At 48.5% G+C, this 12,138-nt stretch overlaps 1 protein-coding gene across 1 annotated transcript in view; it reads left to right on the plus strand.

The window, feature by feature from the left end:
- Positions 1-2,040: 2,040 nt before the first annotated feature.
- Positions 2,041-12,138, plus strand: part of DHX15 (DEAH-box helicase 15) — a 65,371-nt gene continuing 55,273 nt past the window's right edge. The window contains exon 1 of the mRNA XM_040419026.1: positions 2,041-2,233. Within this exon, the coding sequence (XP_040274960.1) occupies positions 2,169-2,233 (65 nt within the window). The 5' untranslated portion in view covers positions 2,041-2,168. The remainder of the gene's footprint in view (positions 2,234-12,138) is intronic.

Consider the following 12,138-nt stretch of genomic DNA (forward strand, 5'->3'; position numbering starts at 1 on the left):
AATGACCTGTGAAATCCTAAAGGTGCTCTTTGGAATGTGGGCCCCTTTGCCCACCTAGGCTGCAAAAAAGTGTCACACATGTGGTATCGCCGTATTCAGGAGAAGTTGGGGAATGTGTTTTGGGGTGTCTTTTTACATATACTCATGCTGGGTGAGAGAAATATCTCGGCAAAAGACAACTTTTCCCATTTTTTTATACAAAGTTGGCATTTGACCAAGATATTTATCTCACCCAGCATGGGTATATGTAAAATGACACCCCAAAACACATTGCCCAACTTCTCCTGAGTACGGCGATACCAGATGTGTGACACTTTTTTGCAGCCTAGATGCTCAAAGGGGCCCACATTCCTTTTATGAGGGCATTTTTAGACATTTGGATCCCAGACTTCTTCTCACGCTTTAGGGCCCCTAAAATGCCAGGGCAGTATAAATACCCCACATGTGACCCCATTTTGGAAAGAAGACACCCCAAGGTATTCAATGAGGGGCATGGCGAGTTCATAGAATTTTTTTTTTTTTTTGCACAAGTTAGCGGAAATTGATTTTATTTATTTTTTTCTCACAAAGTCTCCCTTTCCGCTAACTTGGGACAAAAATTTCAATCTTTCATGGACTCAATATGCCCCTCACGGAATACCTGGGGGTGCCTTCTTTTCGAAATGGGGTCACATGTGGGGTATTTATACTGCCCTGGCATTCTAGGGGCCCTAAAGCGTGAGAAGAAGTCTGGAATATAAATGTCTAAAAGATTTTACGCATTTGGATTCCGTGAGGGGTATGGTGACTTCATGTGAGATTTTATTTTTTGACACAAGTTAGTGGAATATGAGACTTTGTAAGAAAAAAAAAAAAATTCTGCTAACTTGGGCCAAAAAAAATGTCTGAATGGAGCCTTACAGAGGGTGATCAATGACAGGGGGGTGATCAATGACAGGGGGGGTGATCAATGACAGGGGGGGGTGATCAATGACAGGGGGGTGATCAGGGAGTCTATATGGGGTGATCACCCCCCCTGGAAGGCTCCAGGGAGACGCCTGTATGTGTTTTGCGGATCCGATCCATCTATCAGTGGATCCGTAAAAATCATGCGGACATCTGAATGGAGCTTTACAGGGGGTTGATCAATGACAGGGGGGTAATCAATGACAGGGGGGTGATCAGGGAGTCTATATGGGGTGATCAGGGGTGATCAAGGGTGAATAAGGGGTTAATAAGTGACAGGGGGGGGGTGTAGTGTAGTGGTGCTTGGTGCAACATATTACTGAGCTACCTGTGTCCTCTGGTGGTCGATCCAAACAAAGGGGACCACCAGAGGACCAGGTAGCAGGTATATTAGACGCTGTTATCAAAACAGCGTCTAATATACCTGTTAGGGGTTAAAAAAATCACATCTCCAGCCTGCCAGCGAACGATCGCCGCTGGCAGGCTGGAGATCCACTCGCTTACCTTCCGTTCCTGTGTGCGCGCGTTCACAGGAAATCTCGGCCATCGCGAGATGAAGCATATATGCGTGACTCTGCGCAGGGCTGCCACCTCCGGAACGCGAATCTGCGTTAGGCGGTCCGGAGGTGGTTAAAGACAGCTCACTGCATCTTTTCCTGTTACTGTTGATAAGATGTCCTCAAAATAAAAAATACAAATGATGTGAATAAGAAACCAACTTCAGCCTCGTGCTCTAGTGTGTATTATGTGGTGGTTTTCTCACAAAACGAGTCTCTTTTGCTAATAAATGGCATTTGTGATTTCCTCTCTATACACGTTATCACATGTTCAGAGCACGCACGCACACACCACGCACAGAGCACGCACACACCACGCAGCTTCTGACGCAATTCCCCCCAGACAGTTAGCAGCACATTAGCACAAGCACAGCAACCCAAGAGCGCGGTGACGTCACCCCTCACTTTACGTGCTGCGGTTCAATTGGCTGAGCGTCCTCCACTCATTACGCTTCTTCCGATCGTCCAATCGCAGTTTTTGTTTGTTTGCTGACGTCACGCCTCTCTAGCCGACCCCCTTTCCCGCTTTTGTCTTTGCGCAGGCGCCTTTCGCCTCCTCTCTGGGCCCTCTTGAGCCGCGATTCGCGTTGTTTCTCTGTGGACCCGTCTTAGACACGTGACCTCGGAGCCGCTAGGCCTAGCGTACCGGGAGGAGAAGCGGCGAACATGTCCAAGCGGCACCGACTGGACCTGGGCGAGGATTATGCCACGAGTAAGAAGAGAGGAGAAGGGTGAGTGCCGGGGAGAGGAGGCGCCATGCCCTCTTCTTTGTCCGCTGGAACATGGCGGCCACCATGAGTCTGGAGACCTGCGCGTCAGGAAGCTCGTGGTTACCTGTTCTGTACGGCTGGAATGGTCCGCTCTGCTGGTGTCTATATCCAGCCTGCCTGGTGTGAAGAGTGTACGACAGGCCTCGTCCTCCTTCCCCGTCCGTTAGTACATAGGACTGACACTGCACGGTGCCGTGTATGCTGTGAGGTGTAGAGCATACTGGGGGTAGTATAGAGCATACTGGGGGTAGTGGTGGTATGTAGTGTGCTGTGTATACTGTGAGGTGTAGAGCATACTGGGGAAGTGGTGGTATGTAGTGTGCTGTGTATACTGTGAGGTATAGAGTATTATACTGGGGAAGTGGTGGTATGTAGCATGCTACCTGTACTAAGGGGGTGTGTCGTGTGCCATACATACTGGGAGTAGTGTGTTGTACGCCGTGCATACTGGGGGTAGTGTGTCGTGTGCCGTACATACTGGGGGTAGTGTTTCGTGTGCCGTACATACTGGGGGTAGTGGCGGTTTGTCGTGTGCCGCGCATACTGGGGGTAGTGGCGGTGTGTCGAGGCGCCGCGCATACTGGGGGTAGTGGCGGTGTGTCGTGGCGCCGCGCATACTGTGGGTAGTGGCGGTGTGTCGAGGCGCCGCGCATACTGGGGGTAGTGGCGGTGTGTCGAGGCGCCGCGCATACTGGGGGTAGTGGCGGTGTGTCGAGGCGCCGCGCATACTGGGGGTAGTGGCGGTGTGTCGTGGCGCCGCGCATACTGGGGGTAGTGGCGGTGTGTCGAGGCGCCGCGCATACTGGGGGTAGTGGCGGTGTGTCGAGGCGCCGCGCATACTGGGGGTAGTGGCGGTGTGTCGAGGCGCCGCGCATACTGGGGGTAGTGGCGGTGTGTCGAGGCGCCGCGCATACTGGGGGTAGTGGCGGTGTGTCGAGGCGCCGCGCATACTGGGGGTAGTGGCGGTGTGTCGAGGCGCCGCGCATACTGGGGGTAGTGGCGGTGTGTCGAGGCGCCGCGCATACTGGGGGTAGTGGCGGTGTGTCGAGGCGCCGCGCATACTGGGGGTAGTGGCGGTGTGTCGAGGCTATTGGGTATAGTTCACACCCGTGATTGTGAGCTAAATTCAGGCATGGAGGCTACATAGCAATAAGGTATAAAGGAAAGATCTTCTCGCGGTCACAGCATACTGACCACATGTGAAGAAGCCCTACTGGTCTGGTGAAAGTTGTATTGACCATTACATGGTGTAAATGGCCGGTAAGATGGGCAGCAGTCTTCATCTGTCGTGCTGCTCCCCCAACACCATTGCTGGCGGCAGTGTGATCTGTAAATGGTAGAGTCGCAGAGCTTCCGGAAATCTTGATATGTCCTAGTGGTGGGCTTTGATCTGGGGGGGGGGGGGGGGGGGGTCTGAGTCCCGAGACCCTCACTCATCACTGCAGGGGATGGACCCATAGGATTTGTGAGTCCGTTTCACTTTGTCTACTGCAGCAAAGAGAGAAGCCCGCTATGGGAATGCCCCTCTCCTCGTTCTAGGGATCGACTCGGGACTCGGCCCCACCAAACTATACCTTTTTGAAGGGTCAGTGACTTTCTCCACAAGGATGCTGCTGCTCTCCGGTCAGCAGGGGGGTCCGTCCCCTTTGTGGAAAAGTTCATTTGAATCCCTCTATGGGTCCATTCACAAGTCCGCAATTTCGTTCCGCACTTCTATGGGGCAGCACCATGTGCTGCCCGGGCATGGAATTGCGGACTTGCAATTCCGTTCCCGAAAAAAAATAGAGCAAACAAAATTTAAAAAATGTTGATAATTGTATCTATATCTTCTCACATTGTCAGTGGCCGTATAATGATAAATATGCACAAAAACGTCCGCTTGTTCTGTATATATCTGGTGATGCGAAAATCCAGAAATAATACATGGATTTACTTAGGATATGATGATCAGAGACATGGTAGGGTTTAGCAAAGTGCAGTCGGGTTTGGGAAAATGATATATATGCCTAATTTGTCCCCCCCCCCCCCCCCCCAAAGAGGCAACCTCACTTATCCTATCTTGTGACCTGAATCGCACTAGAAAGGAGGAACTGATTAATTTACCCAATGTACTGGTTCTTCAGGGGACCAAAGTGTGATATTTGGAGAAGAAAAATGGCGCTCTGAAATAGGCTCAGGCGCCGCTTTAACCCCTTAGTAACCAAGCCGGTTTGGGCGTTGAGGACCAAGCCAGATTTTGGAAATCTGGCATGTCACGTTAGCGGAGAATAGCTTTGTAAAGGTTTCGCGCATCAAAGTAATCCTGACATTGTTTTCTCATCACATATTGTACTTTACTTAGGTGGTAAAATTTTACCGATAAAATATGCGTATCTTTATTAAAATACTTAAAAATCTATGAAAATTTTAAAAAATTGCCATACTTTTCTATTTTCAACTGCAGTATTTCACGTATATAAATACTATTCAATATTTTTATCAGAAATATATTTCCACATCTTTACTTTATTTTGGCTGCACTTACAAAAAACATATTTTTTTTTAATTTAGGAGACTTAACATTAATTTTAACATTTTTGAAGTGCCTATTTTTTCCTGCAGCAAGCCAAGTTTGCAGAGGCTTGTGTGTGTCAGAATAATAGAACCCCCCCTCCCCAAAAGGGACCCCATTTTGAAAACTAGTCCCCTTAACATATTCATCTATGGGTGTAATGAGTTTTTTGTCTCCCCTAGATTTTGAAAGAAATTAATGCTAAGAAGGTGAAAAAAAAAAAATTTACATTTTTTAGACAAGTGTCAATTTAAAGACTTTTTTTTTCTACAAAGCACATGAAAATAAAGTACACCCCAAAATATATCACCCCATTTCTCCTGTCTTCAGAAATACCACCATTGTGGCCTTAATCTGCCGTTGACAACCGGCAGGGCCCAAACATAAAGGAGCACCCAGTGGCTTTCAGGAGACAAAATTTGCTTGAAAATGTTTTAGGCCCCATTGCACACTTGTAATGGCGTTGAGCTGCCAAGACAATAGAAGACTCCCATTTTGAAAACTAGACCCCCTAAGGCTGTGATGGCTAACCTCCGGCACTCCAGCTGTGGTACAACTACAACTCCCACGATGCACACTTGCTTGGCTGTTCTCAGAACTCCACAGAAATGAATAGAGCATGCTGGGAGTCGTAGTTTCACCACAGCTGGAGTGCCAGAGGTTAGCCATCACTGCCCTAAGGTATTCATCTAGGGGTGTAGTGGGCTTTTAGACCCCCTAGTTTTTTGTAGAAATTAAGGTACTTTCACACTTACGGCAATCCGCTTGCGGGTCCATCTGATAAATGCGTTGCAATACCGGATCCGTCTTTTTGGTTGTCATCCGAAAAAAAGGACTCCGACAGGCTGTTCCGGCGGATGAACATCCTGTCGGATCGGTCCTGCCACTAGTTCACGTGTGCCCCCGGTCTGCAGCAATGTCAATGGCGATGGAGCGGCAGTCCGGGGGCACACATGAACTAGCAGCAGGACGGATCCGACAGGCTGTTCACCCGCCGGAACAGCCTGTCTGAGTCCACTGCCGCTAGTGCGAAACTAGCTTGAGGAGTCTTCCAGGAATACCTCCAGAGCAAAATAAAAGGGGGTGTACTGTGTGTAAAAAGAAGCTACCTTCTGCCTGGCTCTGTCTTTAATGGGCAGCATTAAGCAGATCTTTGAAGAGGTCAGAGAGTCAGTTAGCGGTTTGATTAAAAGCTGCCCCGGGGCTTCTGCAGCTAAGGTCTCCCCCCTCCAGTGACAGTGATATACTTTCTGGTTTGGAAGAAGGAGAATGGGTGTCATCAGATGAATCTTCTGAGGACGAGGCCGCAGGTAATCAATCCACTGTTTCATGTTGAGAACACTAACTCCCTAGTCGAGGCGGTTAGAGCTACCATGGGGTCGGATGATCAGAAGCCACAGCAATCAGTCCAGGACTCGGTTTGAAGGTTTGTCCCAGGAAAAGAAAGTGTTTGACGTGCATAAAAACATTCAAGTAGTGATTGCCAGAGAGTGGTAAAACCCTGATAGGAAGTTTTTTGGTCCTTCTTCTGTGGAGCGGTAGTATCCGTTTGATGAAGAGATCTCCACTACTTGGGATAGGGCCCCAGAGCTTGATGCTCCAGTGGCGAAAATGTCCAGAAAAGCCGCACTCCCCTTTGAAGATATGGCTTTACTTAGGGGCCCGATGGACAAGAGAGCAGAAGTTTATTTAAAATAGAACTGGGAAGCCTCTGCGGCGGCTTTTAAATCTGCTATTGCCGCTACTTCTGTTGCTAGGTCCCTAAAAGTGTGGATGGGGGAGTTAGAGGCTCGCATTAAGGAGGCTACCCCTAGGGAGCAGTAGCGTTCTTCCTTCCCTACTATAAATAATGCCTTGGATTTTTTTAGCCGACGCTTCTGCGGACTCCTTAAAGGGAACCTGTCACCGGGATTTTGTGTATAGAGCTGAGGACATGGGTTTCTAGTTGGCCGCTAGCACATCAATACCCAGTCCCCATAGCTCTGTGTGCTTTTATGGTGTAAAAAAACGATTGGATACATATGCAAATTAACCTGAGATGAGTCAGGGACAGGACTCATCTCAGGTTAATTTGCATATGTATCAAATCGGCAGAGCTATAGGGACTCGGTATTGCGGATGGGCTAGCGGCCATCTAGCAGCCCATGTCCTCAGCTCTATACACAAAATCCAGGTGACAGGTTCCCTTTAAGATTTTCCACTAGGGCTTCTGCCTTATCCAACTCTGCCCGTAGGGCAATTTGGTTAAAGGGCTGGAATGGGGATGCTAGTTCCAAGGCAGAACTTTGTGCTATTCCTTGTCAGGGTGAGTTTTTGTTTGGACCGGTCCATGACTATTTACTAGAAAAGGCCTCGGACAAGAAAAAAAGTTTTCCCCTCTGTTAGTCGGCCCCCCAGGAGGTCATTCCGTCCCAGATTTAATAAAAAGAGCTTTAAGGGTAAAGAAAGATGAGGGTGGATTTTTTTTTTTTTAGGATCGCATGCCTCAAAAAAGCAGTCCCAGTGGACGCCAGGGCCCCTCTCGGAGGTAGTCTGTCAATTTTCTCTTCAATGGCAGAAGATCTCTAACAGCCCATGCACAAGGGACGGCCTAAAGCTATCAATTCAGAGCATTCCAGAAGGGAGATTTGTAGTTACAGATAGGGGTGCACCGAAATGAAAATTCTGGTCCGAAACCGAAAATTCAGGATGCCCTTAACCGAAACTGCCTTTTTGCCCAAATACTTTTAAAATACTTTTTTTTAACCCCTTAAGGACTCGGCCCTATTTCACCTTAAGGACTTGGCCATTTTTTGCAAATCTGACCACTGTCACTTTAAGTGCTGATAACTTTAAAACGCTTTGACTTACCCAGGCCGTTCTGAGATTGTTTTTTCGTCACATATTGTACTTCATGACACTGCTAAAATTGGGTCAAAAAAGTTAATTTTTTTGCATAAAAAAATACAATTTTTACCAAAAATTTTGAAAAATTAGGAAATTTCCAACTTTCAGTTTCTCTACTTCTGTAATACATAGTAATACCCCCAAAAATTGTGATGATTTTACATTCCCCATATGTCTACTTCATGTTTGTAGCATTTTGGGAATGATATTTTATTTTTTGGGGATGTTACAAGGCTTAGAAGTTTAGAAGCAAATTTTGAAATTTTCTGAAATCTTCAAAATCCCACTTTTTATGGACCAGTTCAGGTTTGAAGTCATATTGTGAGGCTTAGATAATAGAAACCTCCCAAAAATGACCCCATTCTAGAAACTACACCCCTCAAGGTATTCAAAACTGTTTTTTCAAACTTTATTAACCCTTTAGGTCTTCCACAAGAGTTAATGGCAGATGGAGAAACAATTTTGAAATTTATATTTTTTGGAAAATTTTCCAATATAATCAATTTTTTCCAGTAGTAAAACAAGGGTTAACTGCCTAACAAAACTCAAAATGGGTTGCCCCGATTCTGTAGTTTGCAGAAACACCCCATATGTGGTCGTAAACTACTGTTTGGCCGAACGGGAGCACATAGAAGGAGGGGAACACCATATGGGTTTTGGAAGGCAGATTTTGCAGGACTGGTTTTGTTTATACCATGTCCCATTTGAAGCCCCCTGTTGCACCCCTAGAATAGAAATTTCAAAAAAGTGACTCCATCTAAGAAAGTACACCCCTCAAGGTATTCAAAACTGGGTTTACAAACTTTGTTAACCCTTTAGGTGTTCCACAAGAGTTGATGGCAGATGGAGAAACAATTTTGAAATTTCTATTTTTTGGAAAATTTTCCAAAATAATCAATTTTTTCCAGGAGTAAAACAAGGGTTAACTGCCAAACAAAACTCAAAATGGGTTGCCCCGATTCTGTAGTTTGCAGAAACACCCCATATGTGGTCGTAAACTACTATTTGGCTAAACGGCAGGACATAGAAGAAGGGGAACGTCATATGGTTTTTGGAAGGCAGATTTTGCTGGACTGGTTTATTTACACCATGTACCCTTTCAAGCCCCCTGATGCACCCCTAGAGTAGAAACTCCACAAAAGTGACCCCATCTAGGAAACTACGGGATAAGGTGGTTGTTGTTTTGGGACTATTTTAGGGGTAAATATGATTTTTGGTTGCTCTATATTACTCTTTTTTGAGGCAATGGAACAAAAAAAAAATTCTAAAATTGTTTCTACATTCGCTATTTAGTTTTGTGGAACACCTAAAGGGTTAACATAGTTTGTAAAGTAACTTTTGAATACCTTGAGGGGTGTAGTTTCTTAGATGGGGTCACTTTTTTGGAGTTTCTAGTCTAGGCTACATCAGGGGGGGCTTCTAATGGGACATGGTGTCAAAAAAAAAACTGTCCATCAAAATCTGCCTTCTAGAAACCATATGGAGTTCCCTTCGTTCTATGCCCTGCCGTGCGGCTATATAGCCATTTACGACCACATATGGGGTGTTTCTGCAAACTACAGAATCAGGGCCATAAATATTGAGTTTTGTTTGGCGGTTAACCCTTGCTTTATTACCGGCAAAAAGGATTCAAATGGAAATTTTGCCCAAAAATGAGTGTTTTGGCACCGTTTTTATTTTATATTTTTAACACCGTTCATCCGAGGCGTTTGGGCAAAAGTTATTTTTATAGCGACGACTTTTACGCACGCGACGATGCCCAATATGTATGGTTCTCAGACTTTGGAGACACTAAGCAGGCATCCTAAAAACTGCGGCCCTCCAGATGTTGTAAAACTACAATTCCCACCATGCCCTGCTGATGGCTGTAGGTTGTCTGGGCATGCTGGGAGTTATAGTTTTACAACATCTGGAGGGCCGCAGTTTGAGGATGCCTGCACTAAAACTAATATTTTTTTGGGGGAAAAAAAATGTTTCCGTGTCTCCAAAGTCTGAGAGCCATAGTTTTTTATGTTCTCTCTAGTGGACTGTTGGGGATTATAAAAATTTAGTACTCCATGGAAGTGTGATACTCCCTGAAGCAATCGATAACGCAGAGGCCCGGATGATCGGGGCAAGTGTCACATTGAGTAGTGGTGTCCTTCCGTATCCCCCTCCTGCGACACACTCTGCACTTTTTTTGGGTTCGTCCCTTCTTTCCAGTATGGGGGACCACACCTGGAAAGTGTTGGCCAGGGACGATCCGGGCGCCTCCAATTCCCGAGGTACTCCGGCCTGCTCTTTCCCGGTCCGAAAAGATCAGGTCCTTGAGGACTGCCTCATAGAATTGGAGGAATGTCCCTGTGCTGCCAGCGCTTCGGGATAGTACAAAAGAGTTGTACATGGCAACCTGCACCAAGTAGACCGCAACTTTTTTGTACCATGCCCGGGTTTTGCGCATGGCGTTATATGGCTTGAGGACTTGATCCGAGAGATCAACTCCTCCCATATACCGATTGTAGGCGACGATACAATCGGGCTTGAGGACCGTTGCCGCGGTACCTCGCACAGGGACTGGGGTGATGCCGTTACCGTGGATTGTGGACAGCATAAGGACATCCCTCTTGTCCTTATACCTGACCAGCAACAGGTTTCCACTGGTAAGTGCACGGGTCTCACCCCTGGGGATAGGTACCTGGAGGGGGTAGGCAGGGAGGCCGCGTTGATTTTTCCGCACGGTCCCACAAGCGAACGTGGATCTGGCGGCAAGGGACCTGAACAAGGGAATGCTGGTATAAAAGTTGTCCACGTACAAGTGGTAACCCTTATCCAGCAGTGGGTACATAAGGTCCCACACGAGTTTCCCGGTAACACCCAGAGTGGGGGGACATTCTGGGGGTTGAATCCGGGAATCTCGCCCCTCGTACACACGAAATTTGTAAGTGTACCCTGAGGTACTCTCACAAATTTTGTATAGCTTCACGCCATACCTCGCCCGCTTTGTGGGAATATATTGGCGGAAACTGAGTCTCCCCTTGAACGCAACGAGAGACTCATCAACCGCGACCTCCCTTCCAGGTACCTGCGGTTTTGACCTGCGGAATTGACCTGCGGTTTTCTGCAATCGTCGATGCGGGGGGGTCAAATGACCCCCCCCCCCTGCATTGCTACGGGATGCCGGCTGAATGATTTCAGCCGAAATCCCGTTCCGATTAACCCCTGGGGCGCCGGAATGCCGATTTCAAGTTAGGACGTACCGGTACGCCCTGCGTCCTTAAGGGGTTAAATGATTGGCGCTGTTATGGAGAGGGGGATCTGTGGGTGGCTCTGTTATGGAGAGGGGGATCTGTGGGTGGCGCTGTTATGGAGAGGGGGATCTGTGGGTGGCGCTGTTATGGAGAGGGGGATCTGTGGGTGGCGCTGTTATGGAGAGGGGGATCTGTGGGTGGCGCTGTTATGGAGAGGGGGATCTGTGGGTGGCGCTGTTATGGAGAGGGGGATCTGTGGGTGGCGCTGTTATGGAGAGGGGGATCTGTGGGTGGCGCTGTTATGGAGAGGGGGATCTGTGGGTGGCGCTGTTATGGAGAGGGGGATCTGTGGGTGGCGCTGTTATGGAGTGGGGGATCTGTGGGTGGCGCTGTTATGGAGGGGGGGATCTGTGGGTGGCGCTGTTATGGAGAGGGGGATCTGTGGGTGGCGCTGTTATGGAGAGGGGGATCTGTGGGTGGCGCTGTTATGGAGAGGGGGATCTGTGGGTGGCGCTGTTATGGAGAGGGGGATCTGTGGGTGGCGCTGTTATGGAGAGGGGGATCTGTGGGTGGCGCTGTTATGGAGAGGGGGATCTGTGGGTGGCGCTGTTATGGAGAGGGGGATCTGTGGGTGGCGCTGTTATGGAGAGGGGGATCTGTGGGTGGCGCTGTTATGGAGAGGGGGATCTGTGGGTGGCGCTGTTATGGAGAGGGGGATCTGTGGGTGGCGCTGTTATGGAGAGGGGGATCTGTGGGTGGCGCTGTTATGGAGAGGGGGATCTGTGGGTGGCGCTGTTATGGAGAGGGGGATCTGTGGGTGGCGCTGTTATGGAGAGGGGGATCTGTGGGTGGCGCTGTTATGGAGAGGGGGATCTGTGGGTGGCGCTGTTATGGAGAGGGGGATCTGTGGGTGGCGCTGTTATGGAGAGGGGGATCTGTGGGTGGCGCTGTTATGGAGAGGGGGATCTGTGGGTGGCGCTGTTATGGAGAGGGGGATCTGTGGGTGGCGCTGTTATGGAGAGGGGGATCTGTGGGTGGCGCTGTTATGGAGAGGGGGATCTGTGGGTGGCGCTGTTATGGAGAGGGGGATCTGTGGGTGGCGCTGTTATGGAGAGGGGGATCTGTGGGTGGCGCTGTTATGGAGAGGGGGATCTGTGGGTGGCGCTGTTATGGAGAGGGGGATCTGTGGGTGGCGCTGTTAT

Source organism: Bufo bufo, chromosome 2 (genome assembly GCF_905171765.1).
Source record: "Bufo bufo chromosome 2, aBufBuf1.1, whole genome shotgun sequence".
Taxonomy (NCBI): Eukaryota; Metazoa; Chordata; class Amphibia; order Anura; family Bufonidae; genus Bufo; species Bufo bufo.